General features: G+C 30.2%; 1 protein-coding gene across 1 annotated transcript in view; it reads right to left on the bottom strand.

Moving 5' to 3' along the window:
* The window catches only part of LOC113367322, a 335,948-nt gene extending 318,836 nt beyond the window's left edge, over positions 1-17,112 (bottom strand). The window contains exon 1 of the mRNA XM_026608935.1: positions 17,067-17,112. Within this exon, the coding sequence (XP_026464720.1) occupies positions 17,067-17,098 (32 nt within the window). The 5' untranslated portion in view covers positions 17,099-17,112. The remainder of the gene's footprint in view (positions 1-17,066) is intronic.
* Positions 17,113-17,838: the final 726 nt, after the last annotated feature.

The following is a 17,838-nucleotide window of genomic DNA, read 5'->3' as shown; positions in this document are numbered from 1 at the left end:
GACGGTTTCAGAACATTTTGGCATACCTCAGAAAAAATGGATGTGCGTATGTGTATGTGTGTGTGTATTTTGTATGTCCGCGTTTATTCGTCCACGTTTTCGGGCGCATGGATCATCCGATTTAAATGGTTTAAAAAACATTCAAATCCTATTGATTAGGAGATGTGCTGATTAGTTTTTGGCAAAGGCAGGTCTGGCCGTTACGGAGATACGAAGCGAAGAGTGCAGAAAATACAAATTGAGTTTTTGAGAGAACGGAGTACCGGATTTGAATGATCTAAAAAACATTCAATTTGTAATAATTGGGAGAAGAGGTGATTAGTTTTTGGCAAATATAGCTCCCACCATTTCGAAGATACAGAGCTAAATGTGCAAAATAGCAGATGTTGAGTGTAAGCGTCCGATTTGAATGATCTAAAAAACTTTCTGCTTGTATTGACAAAACAATTGCTTTTGAGGATGAAAAATTATTAGATCTTTTTTATTTTCCATAAAATATTTTTGTAATTTTGGATTAAAAATTCAAAAAATTACCCAGCCTAAGCACCGTCTAAGCGACACTCTGGTACAAATGTTTACCCAAGAGCGTTTAGACTGTTTATGTACAGGAGCACTTTTCCCATTATGTGAAAATTATTAAAAAATGTAAAAATGCCGCCAAGCTAAGCACAGTATAAGTGAAAATGTCGCAGAGAATTATTCGCAAACGCGTTTAGACTGTGACTATACGGGAGCACTTTTCAATTTAGGCAACTATTTTTTTAAAATTTAATTCGAAATGAAATGACGATTGTTAATGTTCTGGAGATAAATTGACTTATGATTTACATTTGATTTACTCAGATATAACAAGATAACAAAAATAATGAAAGTTACAGTATTTGTAATAATATATTTGAAAACGTTTAAAATTTCTCGAATATTTCATTACGGTACGGGAAGTTTCAGCAATTTGTCTTAAGGCACGATGCCATACACCACTAGTATCTCCATTATATTATATATCACGAAATTTCGGTTTGTGTTATTATTATGAATTAATTTTAAATATTATATATCTTGAATTGCTTCAAATTTATCAATCTTTAATATTGCGTAACAGTTTTTTTATGATATTATGATATTTTTAACTTTTCGTTATAGTAATCGTACAAAAATTGAAATGAATTATTTTGCATATCTTCACGTTTCGAAGATTTCTGAGCATTTTGGCATACCTTATAAAGTGTTTGTGTTTGTATGGATACAATTTTTAATCTACGTTTTCGGGAGAACAGATCAACCTATCAGAAATATTCAGAATGCATTCCATTCCTATTGATGAGAAGACGTACTGATTAGTTTTTGACAAAAGTCGGTCCAGCCGTTTCGGAGATATGAATACAAGAGCGTAGAAGATGGAAATTGAGTTTTTGAGAGAACAGAGCATCCGATTAAAATGATTCAAACAACATTGAATTCGTAATGATTTGAAGACGTTGTGATTAGTTTTAGGCAAAAACAGGCTCAGCAATTTCGGAGACAAGGAGCAAAAAGTGTAAAAAATGGCAGTTTTTGAGATAACGAAGCAACCGATACGCACGATTCAGAAAAATATTTTGCTTGTGAAGAAAGGATTTGTTTAGCAAGGCAGAAATTTTTTTTCATACATATTTTCATATTACAAAAGTTTCAATATTTATAATAATCAATTGGAAAACTATTCTTTGAATATTTTATTACGGTACGGGAAATTCCAGCAATTTGCCTTAAGGCAGAACACAATGCACCACTAGTTTCTATTTATTTTTCACTAGTTTCTATTTATTTTGATCAAACATTTTATGATATTAGGATCAAATAATCAAACTATGTAAAAAGTTGAATGAAATGAAACTAATAAACAATTATTAATAAATATGTTAAAGATTATTGAGACTTTGGATACACCTGATAGATTACGGGAAATTATGTAAATTTGGATTGTGCATGAATTAAAATAAAACACTCGTTTTCCGCTATTTTGAATGAAAAAAATAATACAAACTAGTGATCCATGCACCCACTCCATCGTGCCTTAAGGCAAATTGCTGGAACTTTCAGCTCGAAAAATTAAAATTGTTGAAAAAGATTTGAATTCTTTAAAACTTTGAGCAAAATAGATTTTTGAGAATTTTAAAATTTTTGAAAAAAAATTTTGCTTTTTAAATAATTTGAATTTTTTATACTTTGAACTTTTGAACTATTTTTAAAGCAATCGCGATATGTTAGCTGACTTTAAACCACTAGACCTGTCTTTCCAAAAATACCATCAATTCTTCATTTCGTCAATACCAGGAATAAGTTTTTTGAATCATTCAAATCGGACGCTTCGTTCTCTCTAAAATTGGATTACCATTTTTGTGATTTTTGCCCGTATTTTTGGAACGGTTGAACCTGACTTTACCAAGAACTAATCAGCACGTCTCTATCAATAGGTATCGAATGTTTTTTGAATCATTCAAATCGGTTGATTCATGTTCCCGAAATCGTCGACGAAATATTGCATGCGTTACATACATACACTCATACACACACATACAAACATCCATTTTTTCTAAGGTAGGTCAAAATGTTCAGAAATTTTTGAAACGTAAAGATATATAAAAATTTGCAGTTTCGATTTTTTGCGATTACTATAACTGCGGGAAGTTAAAAATTGTGCATACCGATAATATAATAATATTGGCTCACAAGAAAATATTAGCTTTTTCTAATTTTTCAATATTCGAAACGCAATATTGTAAAATATTCCAAATATTTAAAAATGTTAGAAAATCATTTTGGGTTATGGTATCATTATTTCGTATCTGTCTTAGCTAGTAGTAGTCAAATGGAAGCATGACCTCTTCCACAATGCGCAATGTCATCGGAGGAGAAGAAAGAAATGAGCATGCGAGCGATCGGGATTTGGGCCTTTTATCCGGCATCTGGATCAGATAACGTCAGTAATTTTACGAATACTCTATGAGAAATAGAGCCCTGAGCTATTAGCGGTTCAGATATATATCAAGTTCATCGCGTTAAATTGATAAAAGGTAGCGGTGACGGTATTGCGATCATCCGGTCGTAAAACTATGTTTGACAAATTCCCACATTATCAATACAAATTTAAGCAATTTGTCTAAAAACTTTCTTTCCTACTTTTAATTACAACGTGTCAAAATTAATTAAATTGCCGCATATATCATTGATAAAAAGAAGTGAGAAGATAATTTTAAAATGCTTGCCTGCGAAGATTAGTAATAACCTGTTAACGCATTAGTATTGTTCGTTAAACTTTTAACGTATAATTAACGAATATAAATATAGACTAATTAAAAAAAAGTATTAGAATTATCGTTACAATTATAAGTAGTATATAATAGATAAAAATAGATATCCTTTATTTTTCTTTATCATTGCGATTTTTGTTCAATTGCGTTTGAGGATTAAATTGATTAAACCTTTTCTATTTTTTCCCAAATGTATCATAGGATCTATAACTAACGGCTACCGAACTGACAGTCACGAATTTCTAAGATGAGTCCCGTTTTCTTCCGAAGTAATAATTGTCCCGATTTCAAATTTTTTGTCCCGGATTGCCCCTAATTTTTTAAATTTGTGAAATAGAATATTCGTTATCACTTTATAATAAAATTATAACAACTAAAAATTTGATATCGATAAGTACGCTTATATAAAACTATATATTAAGATTAAGAAAATGGCTGATTGCAAGATTCCAGAAGTGGGTTAAAATAGGCTCTCACTTTAATAATTTTAAATTGCAAATCGTTTCTCAAAACTATCCAGCACGATTCCCAAATATTTTGTTTCAGATAGTATTTGAATTTTCAAAACCAGATCAGAGTTATTAGCTTAAAACGCGGCCGCGTTTTGATAATTTCAAGAAATAGGCTTAGGTTTTAAATTTTTGAAATCCGTTTAACCGTTTTCGAAAAGAAATTGATAAAGTTTAACAATTATCAACGAAACGCATTTCATTTTTTTCAAAGTTATCAAACTTTAAATTTTTAAAAATTAAACGACTTTTCGTGAAGCCGTAATATTTTTGTAAATTTTAAACTTTATATTTAAGATCATGATATCGTTAAAAAGTTCAATGAAAAATCGCAGATAATTTTTTTTTCAACGAAAAATTTTTCAAAAACTAATCAGCGCTTTTCCCATCCAATATATCTTTCAAACCGTTTTTCAGTTTTCAAAATCGATTCAGTATGGTGAGCTAAAACGTGGACAAAAAATTTCACATTCACCGAGATACAATCGAATGACTTAAATTTTTGAAATCGGTTGAGCAGTTTTTGAGAAAATGTCGACATATTCAAAATCGACTCAAATACACAACCATAAATTTTCCAAATTTGGTCTCATTCGATTCAGAATGGCTTAAAACGTGGAAAAACCAAAATTAGCGAATTGAATTATTGGGCGAAAACATAAACTTAGCCCTCCGGAAATTAATATTATTTATTTATTTCTTCCTGTAAAATAGTAATTCAATATTAGATGTAACTATTATCACTTAAATGTATCAGTACACTGCCTAAATTCAAAGTAGACGGAACTAATTATTATGATACGGAATAACTTTCTACAATGTGCCACCCATATTGTTAGAAGACCAGATGTATCTCAACAATCGCAATAAAGCAAAGCATCATTACGCAATAAAACATTAATCATTATATGCGTTTGCCCTTTAAGACATTCAGCTCTTAATAATGTACATTCGAAGCTCAACCTCCCACGCAGATAATACACCTGCATGTAGATCGGCCGATTTGCTCTAAATTGTCGAAACGAACAAGAAAACAAAATTCATTGTTCAAACATTAAAAATATATTAACTGGAAATTATTGCCGACAAGCGGTATAATAGAGAAACTATATAACTATGAAATTTTATAAAACTTCATTGTGAATTTAGACTTAAAAAGAATTTATTAAAAACTTATTGACATTAAATAATTGACGTTTAATGGAGTATTTTATTGAAATAAAATATTGCATTGAAAACTAATTCAGTATTGTAATAAAGTGGAGTGTATGATGGCATCGTACCTTAAAGCAAATTGCTGGAACTTTTCATACCGTAACGAAATGTTCGAGGAATACTGAATGTTTTCAAGTAGATTATTATAAATATTGTAACAATGTCTAATATTTATATTAATTATATAAACTGAATTACAAAGTTGAACTTATTTGTTTAAGTATATTAGAACTTTAGTCAGAATTAAAAATAAAATCTGATTTATTTTCGATATACAAAAAAAAATTTGAAAAAAAAATATTTTGAAACAATTTTTTTTCCAAAATCAATTATTTTGTTAAAACAAGCAGAAAGTTTTTTGAATCATTTAAATCGCACGCTTAGTTCTCTCAAAAACTGCCACTTTTTAACATTTAGCTCCGTATCTTCGAAATGGCTGAGCCTACCTTTGCCAAGAACTAATAATCACTTTCCAATCATTAATAATTGAATATTTTTTAGATCATTCAAATCGGATACTCCGTTCTCTCAAAAATTCGTTTTCTATTTTCTGCACTCATTGGTCTTTATCTCCGTAACTGCTGGATCTGCCTTTGCCAAAAACTAATTAGTATATCTCCTTCAATAGGAATCGAATGTTTTTTGAACCATTCAAATCGGTTGATACGTGCGCCCAAAAACGTGACCGAAAAATTGTATCCATACATACATACACACACATCCATTTTTTCTGAGGTATGCCAAAATGTTCAGAAAACTTTAAAACGTCGAGAAATGTAAAAATTTTCAATTTCGATTTTTGGACGATTACAATAACTTACCCTACGGGATGTTAATTATGTGCCCATGACCATTTTAATACCGAAAACCTCATTGCATATATTTGAATATGAATGCTGTACAAAGTATACAACGTGAGTATAATTGTGATTACAATTCCAGTTTAGTACAAACTAAAATCGAGATAATAAGAAGAAAGGAAATAACAATCTATTGTGAAGGAACAATTAGAATTATCGAAGTATTGATTCAATAGTATTATCATACCATGGCTCTGAAATTATGAAAAACATTAAGTTCGTATTGGCGGGAAAATGTGCTGATTAGTTTTAGGCAAAAGCAGGTCCAGCGATACGAAGAAAAAAGTGCAAAACATCCAGTTTTTGAGAGAACAGCAAATCCAATCAAAATTATCAAAAACATATTCGATTGGTATTGATTGAGTGAATAAGCGATTACATTTTTGCGAAGGCAGGTGCAGCGGTTACATAGATGCGGAGAATCACTCTAATTCGTTGTGCCGTTCTTACAAAAAAACTGCTATTCATTACACTTATTGAGAGAACGGCGCATCGGATTAGAGTTATTCAAAAAGCATATTGCTTGTGTTAATGGTGCAAAAAATGTAATTAGGTTCTGTTTATTTTATCGTCGCCCAAATATGAGCACTTATATTTGAAATTTAAAATACGATTTCACAGTAAGTATTTATAATAATTATTATGAAATAGTTGAAACAATTACTATTACGCATTGAAAAGTTTCATTTGTGATTTATTATTTTTATGCATTTATATCATTGTTTTTGAATGATTTGTCCGTGTTAACACAATTTATTATAAAACGTGTTTTAGCTGTTACATTACGGACAAAAAGCAATAAAGAATTCATTGTTATATATACAAAACTGCAGACATAAGTATGCAAAAGAACTAAATTCATAAAACTTTAAGTTTGTAAATTTTATTATTCTTAAATTAAACACATTTTCTATTTATGAGCTCGCCCGTAGGTAAGCGGCTAGGAGCTATGGGACTTCATTCGTAGGTTGCGGGTTCGATTCCCACTTTAAGCAGCCTCAATTGGCAGTATAGATAGCAATATGTTTCTAAGTTTTTTTTTTAATTTTATTTGAACAGCGATCAGAACTTATGGGTTCTATGAGCTGTTGTGATGAATCTCTTACAAACTTCGTTTGTTTTTTTATAGATGGCAACCCAAACAGATGTCTCATCTCTATGTGCTGAATTTTTATTATTACAATTGTTGTAATAGTGTTGACTTTTTATTAGTGCAGCAATGCCGAGCGAGGGCTATTTTCACTTGGAAACATATTGCTATCTATATTTCCAAGTGAAAATGTTTCTAAGTGAAAATAGCCCTCAATCCCGCATTGCTGCACCAATAAAAAATCAGCCCTATTAGGATTGGATAATAGATGGATTAACCATTGGCTTACCATCTAAAATTACGAAGTAAGAAGAAGTTTCAGCCCAACAGCTCATAGGACGTAGGGTTCTGATTGCTATTAAGATATCAGAATAAAAAATCTATTTATATGCTGCTTCATAATGTTGCAAGGTCTTCAATATTAATTTTGCATAACAATCAGTAAAATTCGCGCAGTTCACGGAGAACTGGCCTTATGGTGTTCTGCACGGGTCGCACCCGTTGCGTGCAACGAGCATGCACATATTGCGTAATCGCGGAATAACCGTTATCAATAAGAAAATCAATAGCAATACGATTCCATACGTTATTAGTGTTTATTGTTAAATGTGGGTTCGAAATTGAAACATATGCCTGAAAACAACTTTCGAAATTATACTAACATAGATTAACCAAAGTTTATTAGTCAAGTTGACATTTAATGCTTCTTAAAATAAATATTTTCAAATAGTAAAATGAAACTCAAATTTATTATAATCGAAATTCAGTAGTTGAGTTGATACTTTTGAAAAAAAAAAATCCCCTAGGGTAGAGCGGGGCTTAAAGGTCCGTGGTCCACCATCGATATCTCAAAAACAAGACAACAATTTTGAAAGTAGAGAGGAAAAAATATTAAACCAGCTAAATATTAAACCTTGATCCTTGCGACTTTGTCAATAGGTAAACGCCAGTGTTTTAAAATTTATAACAAAAATATTTTTTGGCGAAAATCTAGTTCTAGATCAAGGTTATATACAGTGTTATATTTGTAAACAATATACGTGAAATTTATATTTTGCATTGGTGAATAATATAGCTATTATTTCGTAAAGACCCTTTAAAATTAAAACTAAGATAATAATTTGACATATTTGCCCCATGATCGTCAATTTTTTGAAAAACAGCAAAAACCCACATTTCTGCAATGATGAATTAGCTGTGAACTGATTTAACTGGGAATTACTGAATATAATCAGATATTTATTGGGTTGTGTTACTTGTTATAATTGGTTGAGTTTTCACAATTGTACAAAGTCAAATTGGACCTTTGTGCGCCACCCTACCCTATATCACAATTGAAATGCTGATTTGAAGTTCTGTGCAAATTAAAGATGGATATATGGGTATGGAATTCATCAGTTTTGACAAGAATTTTTGTATAGAAAATTCTGATAAAAATTGATTATTACATAATAAGTATATAAATTGTAAAAAAATGAAAATACTTCGAAACTCCATTTTCTGAAATTAAAAAAAGTCTGAACAAATCAATTGGGCATCTTACACAAACTTATAATATCAGGGGGGATCATCAAACTGATTATAACAAACGACATCGTAACCGTATACACAAACCATTACTCTGACACCCCCCATGCTCGGCAGACACTCTGACTACATTTCTCGCTCGGAGCAACCATATCACACAAATAATTATAGAGCTTGCAAAACTAATTACGATGGATATTTAACAAGAAGACGCACTTCTCTCGATGGTTGCACCATCGATCGGTGGTTCATATGCACAGAGCCGAACTATATCTCCGGGTCATGCAGTGAAAGTGCATGAAGGCATGCTTTGCGGAAAAATTAAATTATTGTTTCTTTGTGAAGCCCAGAGCTAAAATTCGTCACGGAAAACAAAAGATTCACATTTATAAACAAAAAAAACACATGGATTCAATGAGAATATCTAATCAATAATTGAATACATTGATTGTATTTAATATTTACCATTATTATTAAACCAGGTCTATAACTGCTTCGAGATATGGCCCTACGTGGCTAATTTATCAAGACTCGAATGTTTTACCTATTGAAAAGATAATTAAAAAGAAATTCATAGCTAGGAACATAGCAGGATTGTGTGACATTACTCACAATTTTGAGACTCAAAAGAAAAAAAAAAACAATAAATTTAAGTTAGTTTATATTGTATTGTTTAATTTAACTAATTTTATTTCTGTTTTTCTTTTTACTATTTTCACGTAATTTTGTAATGTAATGTTTATAATATATACAAAAAAATATGTTATAATTTACTAAGGTCTACCAATAAGTAGTTTTATAAAAAATCACTGCTTACTTTATAATTTCAGTTGCTGATTGTTTTTATATGACATCTTGTAATTTATATTACAATAAAAAAATCCACGTCTGTGTTCAAATGAAAATTAATAAAATATAATTAAAATAATCGGAATTTAAGTTATAAATATTTACATGTTTAAAGTTTTAATTATGAACTATATTTAAAAATAATAGATATTAGGTCAGCGTAGTAGAAGATGATTATAATAGAAGCATAATATGTATAATAATTAATTCAAATAAATTCATGCAAAAAGGCTTTAGGATTAGAAGATTCACTAATTAATCTATTAATAATTAATAAAGAATATTTTAGAGTAAAGTTCTTTCAATTTATATTGCCCGGCTTATGAACATTTGCTATAAAATTTCGCTTTCTAATCAATTTATTAGGTTTTTATTATCAATGCAATATGATGCACGCCCCCTTAGGATACTATTTTCGAAAATTACCCAAAATTTTTGAATTTATATTAACTAGCTGTAAGTGGAATTCTGTAAGTGGAAGCAAATTGCTGGAACTTCCCGTACCAAAAATTATTATTTTTTTAAAAACGATTAACATTTTTGAAAAAAAAATACTTCGAAAAAATAAGATTTTTGACAAACAATTAGACAAAAAATTACTTTTTTTTTTAAAAAAAAAGTTTTTTAATTTTTTTTTTTTGAAAAAAAATGTTTTCTTTATTTTGACATATTTTGAAAGATCTAAAGTTTTTTCAAAGCAATCGTACTACTTTAACTGCATAAAGACGAAATATCAAACCGCGTAAGCGCCGCGTCGAAGTCTAACGCGTAAACATTGGTACGGAACCCATAGGAATGTAAACCAAAATTATACTTATTGTTAAAATCTCTATAAAATATCTGATAATTTGATGTGCATATGTCTAATGATCATTTTTGACCGCCAAATGGCATTTTTTTTTACTTTTTTCATTAGATCTCCGAAACCACTAGACCTTTATGAAAATTCGATCGGTTTTTCACCTTGTCAATACAAGTAAAATGTTTTTTGAATTATTAAAATCGGACGCTCCGTTCTCTTAAAAACTGAGTTACCGTTTTCGGCACTTTCTGCCCCGTATCTTCGGAACGGCTAGACCTGACTTCGCCAAAAATTAATCAGCACGTCTCTTTATCAATACGAATCGAATGTTTTTTGAATTATTTAAATCGGTTGATCGGTGTTCCCGAAATCGTCGACGAAAATTTGTATCCGCACATACATACACACACGCACACACACACACACACACACACATACATCCATTTTTTCTAAGGTATGCCAAAATATTCAGAAACCTTTGAAACGTCGAGAAATACAAAAATTTTCATTTTCGATTTTTTTGCGATTACTATAACTTGCCCTACGGGAAGTTAAAAATTAAATTATATTTTTACATAATAATGCATATTAATTTCTAGTCTGATAATATATCAGTTCAGTATTTATAAAATTAAATCGTTGAAAAAACTAGTGGGGCGCATGGCATCGTGCCTTAAGGCAAATTGCTGGAACTTCCCGTACCAAAAATTATTTTTTTTTTGAAAAGATTAACATTTTTTAAAAAAATTTACTCTAAAAAAAATAGATTTTTGAGGAACTATATAAATTTTTGACAAAAACTTACTTTTTGTTGAAAAATTTATTTTGAAATATTTTGGAAATTCTGAACTTTTTTTCAAAGCAATCGTACTGCTTTAATGCATAGAGACTAAATATCGAAGCGCGTAAGCGCCGCGTCGCTGTCTAACGCATAAGCATTGGTACGGAACCCATAGGAATGTTAACAAAATGTATACTCATTGTTAAAATCTCTATAAAATATCTGATAATTTGATGTGCATATGTCTAATGTCTAATGATTATTGTTGACCGCCAAATGTTATTTTTTTTTACTTTTTTTACTAGATCTCCGAAACCGCTAGACCTAATTTCATAAAAATTTCATCAAATCTTCATCTTGATAATGCAAGTAAAATGTTTTTGAATTATTCAAATTGCTTCATCCCGATTCCCGAAATCGTCGACGAAAATTTGTATCTGAACACACACAAATGCACGCACACACACACATACACACACATACATCAATTTTCTCTAAGGTATGCCAATATATTCAGAAACCTTTGAAACGTAAAGATATATAAAAATTTTCATTTTCGATTTTTGTGCGATTACTATAACTTACCCTACGGAAAGTTAATTATAAATAAATCAATTTATCACCTCCAGAACATTAACAATCGTCATTTCATTTCGAATCAAATTCCAAAAAAAAAAAATAGTTGCCAAATTTCCACAAAATTGAAAAAGTGCTCCCGCATAGTCACAGTCTAAACGCATTTGCAAATAATTCTGTGCGATATTTTCACTTATACTGTGCTCAGCTTGGCGGCATTTTCACATTTTTCAATAATTTTCACAAAATTGGAAAAGTGCTCCAGTACACAAACAGTCTAAACGCACTTGGGTAAACATTACCAGAGTGGCGCTTAGACTGTGCTTAGCTTGGGTGATTTTTTGAATTTTTAGTCCAAAATTACAAAAAAATTTTTTTGAAAAAAAATTAGAAACAAAAATTTTTTTTTTCCAAAATCAATTGTTTTGTTGAAAAAAGCAGAAAGTTCTTTGAATCATTTAAATCGGACGATTAGTTCTCTCAAAAACAGCCATTTTTTTTAAATTTAGCTCTGTAACTCCGAAACCTCTGGGCCTACCTTTGCCAAAAACTAATCAGCACATCTCCCTATCAATAGCAATCGAATGTTTTTTAAACCATTCAAATCGGTTGATCCGTTCTCTCAAAAATTCGCTTTCTATTTTTTGCACTCTTTGCTCCATATCTCCGTAACGGCTGGACCTGCCTTTGCCAAAAACTAATCAGCACATCTCCTTATCAATAGGAATCGAATGTTTTTTAAACCATTCAAATCGGTTGATCCGTGCGCCCGAAAACGTGGACGAAAAAAAGCGGACATACAAAACACACACACACACACACACACACACACACACACATCCATTTTTTCTGAAGTATGCCAAAATGTTCAGAAACCTTCAAAACGTCGAGAAATGTAAAAATTTTTGATTTCGATTTTTGGACGATTACTATAACTTACCCTACGGGAAGTTAATTAAGGGAGCGCAGCATTCTTTATTATTAGAGCGGAAAGGAGCGCTACAAAAAGGTTGGAAATCACTACTTTAACATTATATTAAATATGTTGTGAAAATGTTTATTGAAAATACCTATTACCATGAGTAGTTTGCAATTTTTACGTACCACGCACACCCCCCCCCCACTCTTCTAAAAAAAATAATTTAATTTTATAATTTCTCAACTGATAATGTAATTATCAGAATACCAATTAGTATGCAAAAAAGCAAATCTGTTGTAATGTATCAAAACCTTTAGTTTGTTTTCGAACATAGTATTTTTGCAAAAAGCTGTGTATAACTCTTTAGGCTACACCATATTTAAATATTCGTTCATCACATAACAGCAAGGCATTCAACTCTAATCCAACCTCCGTAAATGAAAGCCAACAAATAGGATCAAAGCGTTTTGTAAACAAATAAAAAATGAAAAAAACTAGCTGTAAGTGGAATTCTGTCTTAAGGCAATTAGGGCATCGTGCCTTAAGGCAAATTGCTGGAACTTCCCGTACCAAAAATTATTATTTTTTTTAAAAACGATTAACATTTTTGAAAAAAAAATTACTTTAAAAAAATAAGATTTTTGAGAAACTATAAATTGGACAAAAAATTAGTTTTTTTTTGAAAAAAATAATTTTTTTTTAAATTTTTTTCTTAAAAAAAATTTTTTTTTTTGAAAAAAATTTTTTTTTTCTTTATTTTGACATATTGTGGAAGATCTGAACTTTTTTTTCAAAGCAATCGTACTGCTTTAACTACATAGGGACAAAATATAAAGCGCGTAAGCGCCGCGTCGCTGTCTAACGCATAAGCATTGGTACGGAACCCATAGGAATGTTAACAAAATGTATACTTATTGTTAAAATCTCTATAAAATATCTGATAATTTGATGTGCATATGTCTAATGATCATTTTTGACCGCCAAATGGCTCATTTTTTTACTTTTTCCTCTATATCTCCAAAACCGCTGGACCTACCTTCATGAAAGTTGTATCGATTCTTCATCTTGTCAATACAAATAAAATGTTTTTTGAATTATTAAAATCGGACGCTCCGTTCTCTTAAAAACTGAGTTACCGTTTTCGGAACTTTTTGCCCCGTATCTTCGGAACGGCTTGACCTGCCTTTGCCAAAAACTAATCAGCACGTCTCCTTATCAATACGGATCGAATGTTTTTTGAATTATTCAAATCGGTTGATCCGTGTTCCCGAAATCGTCGACGAAAATTTGTATCCGCACATACATACACACACATACATACATACATACATACACACACACATACACACACACACACACACACACACACACACATACATCCATTTTTTCTAAGGTATGCCAAAATGTTCAGAAACCTCTGAAACGTAAAGATATATAAAAATTTTCATTTTCGATTTTTTTGCGATTACTATAACTTGCCCTACGGGAAGTTAATTATTAAATTTAAAATGAGAATTCCGATTAATGAAAAATTTATAAAAAATACAATTTTACAATATTTTTCAAGACAAACTGTTTTTTGCAATTCCCAAATTAGTTTAGCAATTCTCCTCAAAATATGGAAAATTCATATTTATGAACAAGTAAATACACTCATACATCACGTGCATATACGCACGTGAAATGAATTGATATTGATTAGAATATTGTTCTGATCTCACAAAATTGTATCATTATAGCGATAGCAAACAAGTAATATATCTTATATGAGTTTTACAAATGATCAATTTTAATAAAGGTGCTAAGTAAAATCGTTCATAAAGTTAAAACTCGTACCTACTCGATTATTTCAGATAAGTAATTTGACGGTAATACCTATTTAAATTTATAACTATAAGGTCCGCCAAATAACTTTTTTTAGGGTGTACGACTTAAGCAACCCTACTGCGTACACTCTGCATTCTTTACATATCACTTTCAAATAAAAAAGTGAAAATATTTAGTGGTTTTTTAATAGAATTTTCAAACAAAAAGAAAATTGGCAAAATATTCAGTAGATTTTTTAAGGAATTTTTCAAAAAAAACTAATTAGCGGACCCTATATGAATTTTCAGTTTTTCCTATGACTGCCTTCAATTATAATATTGTATTCATTAAATCTATCAAATAATTTTAAACGTTTAAAACCTTCGACCCTAATAGCAGCCCGTCAAAGCAGTTGACATCTGATGCGGCTCATGTCTACATAGACATTAACGACGACTTTGGTTGGTCGTCGGTCGCCGAGCAGTGTACCGATCAGTTTTATCGGCGAGTCAGGTCGGTGTCACGTACCGCTGTTCCTAATTAAACGATCCGGCCGGTACGCTGATTACTATGCAAACCTATAATTACGCGGAGCGAATATCGATACACCGCGCCCTGGGTACGATCCAACATGCGAGACAACGCCGATGCGTAGCGTCAAGCTACGTCGTCCGCAACTATGTTAATTAAAAGATTATATTTAGACAAAGGTTCTCAAAATGACATCAGATTCTGGTAACTGTTATCTAAATTTCAGATTTTATTTATACATGAAATTCCATAACTGGATGGATTTTTCCAGCATAATTTTTTTGCATGGACGAAGTACGGACAAAATGGTATATATGGACAAAATAACACAGTCATCTTATTTAAAAAATATCTACTTTTATTAACGTTACCGACTGCAAAACATGAAGATCATAATATAATAATAATATAATAAAATCCTGTCAGATGTTGAGCGTCATTGTCGCCATCTTGTCGAAGTAGTCAGTTCAAACGTGCATCGCGCCTTCAAAAGCTTTTTTGTTTATTTATTCTTCAAAAGCTTATTTGTTTTGTTTTGTTTTTTAACTTCACGTAGGGTAGTTAAAGGAATGGGCCAAAAATCGAAAATGATTTTTTTTTTGCATTTCTCGACGTTTTGAAGATTTCTGAACATTTTGGCATACCTCAGAAAAAATTGGCCTTAAGGCACGATGCCATACACCACTAGTTTTTGTGGACTTATTCATTATTATTTGTAATTATTTTTATTAAAATCAATACACTTATGCAGATACTAGTGACATCGATCAATATTATTGCTAATACTTTCGGACATAATACCATACTTATACAATGAACAAAATGACATTGTACTATATCGGAAAAACTAAACCCTATAGGATAGTTCATTCGAGGTCAAGCAAAAAGAAAATTGAAACATGTCAAATGTGATTGGCTTTTAACTTTTACTCTAACTTCTAAAAACAGACCAAACGATCCACTGGTAAAAAGAAATGACATGCAATTGCTGCACAATAGTCTTCACCCGTTCTGAACCCGTACTGATAAGGAGACGTGCTGATTAGTTTTTGGCGAAGGCGGGTCTAGCCGTTCCGAAGATATAGGGCAAAAAGAGCCAAAAACGGTACCTCAGTTTTTAAGAGAACGGAGCGTCCGATTTTTTAAGAGAACGGGGCAGGTCCAGCGGTTTCGGAAATTTAGTAAAAAAAATTTAAAAATCTGGCGGTCAAAAATGATCATTAGACATATGCACATTAAATTATCTGATATTTTATAGAGATTTTAACAATAAGAATACATTTTGTTTACATTCCTATCGGTTCCGTACCAATGTTTATCCGTTAGACGGCGGCGCGGCGCTCACGCGCTTCGATATTTTGTCTCTATGCAGTTAAAGCAGTACGATTGCTTTGAAAAAAAAGATCAGAATTTCCAACATATTTAGAAATAAATTTTTCCTCAAAAAGTCTATTCTTTTCAAAAAAAGTAAATTTTTGTCAAAAATTTATAGTTTCTCAAAAATCTAATTTTTTCAGAGTAATTTTTTTTTTCAAAAATATTAATCTTTTAAAAAAACAAAAATTTTGGTACGGGAAGTTCCAGCAATTTGCCTTAAGGCACGATGCCATGCGCCCCACTAGTTGTTTTTATACTTTTGGTATAATGAGACTATGTTACAGGTACGCCAATGAATCTAATGAGTAAAAACGATTGAGACTGACTATAATATTAAATAAATAAATATTAAATAAATATTATATTAAATTAAATATTATATATTGTTATATAATTAATATAATTATATATTAAATATTATAAAAAATATTATATTAAATATTATAGAAACAAAACACCATGTTTTTGTCAATGCTTTCCTTACTGATTTAATAAAGTTTATTTATAACTAAGCTAAACAGATAAGTTTTATATTTGGAGAACATCGTGTGGCACTTATATATTTAATTAATTAATGAATATTTAATATTTTTACTAAAGTAATAATGTTTGTTAAATTTATATTAAGAAACAATGTAATTCAGAAATTACATATATTAACTAGAAGCAAATAACATAGGGTACGAGATTATGAAAATTATAGACAATAATATATTATATAAATTATTGAAGCAATTATAATGGCTAGAAATAACAAAGTTGATATTGTTCTTTCACCGTAGATACTATATTTAATCTTTCTAAAAATTAAATTGTGGACGTAGGTACAGGATAACGTCTGTCGGACCATCTAGTATATATATATATATATATATATATATATATATATATATATGCCGTGCATTATTTACAAAAATTATTAAAAACTTACGATGATAAGCAAGCTGTTCTAAATGAATCCATATTTCACCAAATCTGAAACAAATATAGAATACTAATTACTTTTTGAAATAAAGATTTCTTAATAATAAACTAATAATAAATAATAATATTATATAAAATAATAACTTTGAATAGTTACCTCACAATACCTATAAATAAAGATGGTAAACGTAAGATATTTTCTGTATTTTGCATATCAAAACAAGAATTATAACACGGTGATAACCATTTAGATCTTATATACTTGTAGTTATATTTAATTAATATATTTAATTTCCTAAAATATTCACTTGTATTATTTGAAATATAAATTTTATCATACACATATTCTAGCAACTAGTGAATGATTAAATGCAATTTTCTTATCTATGATTTAAATGTCATTTAGATTTAATTTTGGATGGCGAATGTTTTCTTATAGACCTTACTATAGATACTATGGCATCTTTATGTAGCTTGTCAAATAGCTAATATTAAATATTGCTTAAAATACATCGAATACCTCAAATGCAAATACTGTACATAAATTGAGAGGTATCGAAATGTTGGTAAAAACTCTTTTCTATCCCTCCGAGGTTATGCATTTCCAAGATTAATGGCGTCATAAACAACAACATTAATAAAATCCACATAGTAATTAATATAGAAGTCCTTTTACCTTGATAAATAACTAAATCTTATAAATAATCACTCACAAACTTATTTGAAAACTAATAACACTAATTTTTATTAAAATTCACTCAAAAATGCATCACAATCAT

The sequence above is a fragment of the Ctenocephalides felis genome, unplaced genomic scaffold (assembly GCF_003426905.1).
Source record: "Ctenocephalides felis isolate EL2017-DRISC unplaced genomic scaffold, ASM342690v1 CF-g0.4_SCAFFOLD_01170, whole genome shotgun sequence".
In the NCBI taxonomy this organism is placed as follows: domain Eukaryota; kingdom Metazoa; phylum Arthropoda; class Insecta; order Siphonaptera; family Pulicidae; genus Ctenocephalides; species Ctenocephalides felis.
Note: the sequence above shows the minus strand (reverse complement) of the source record. Positions and strands in the feature narration are given on the sequence as shown.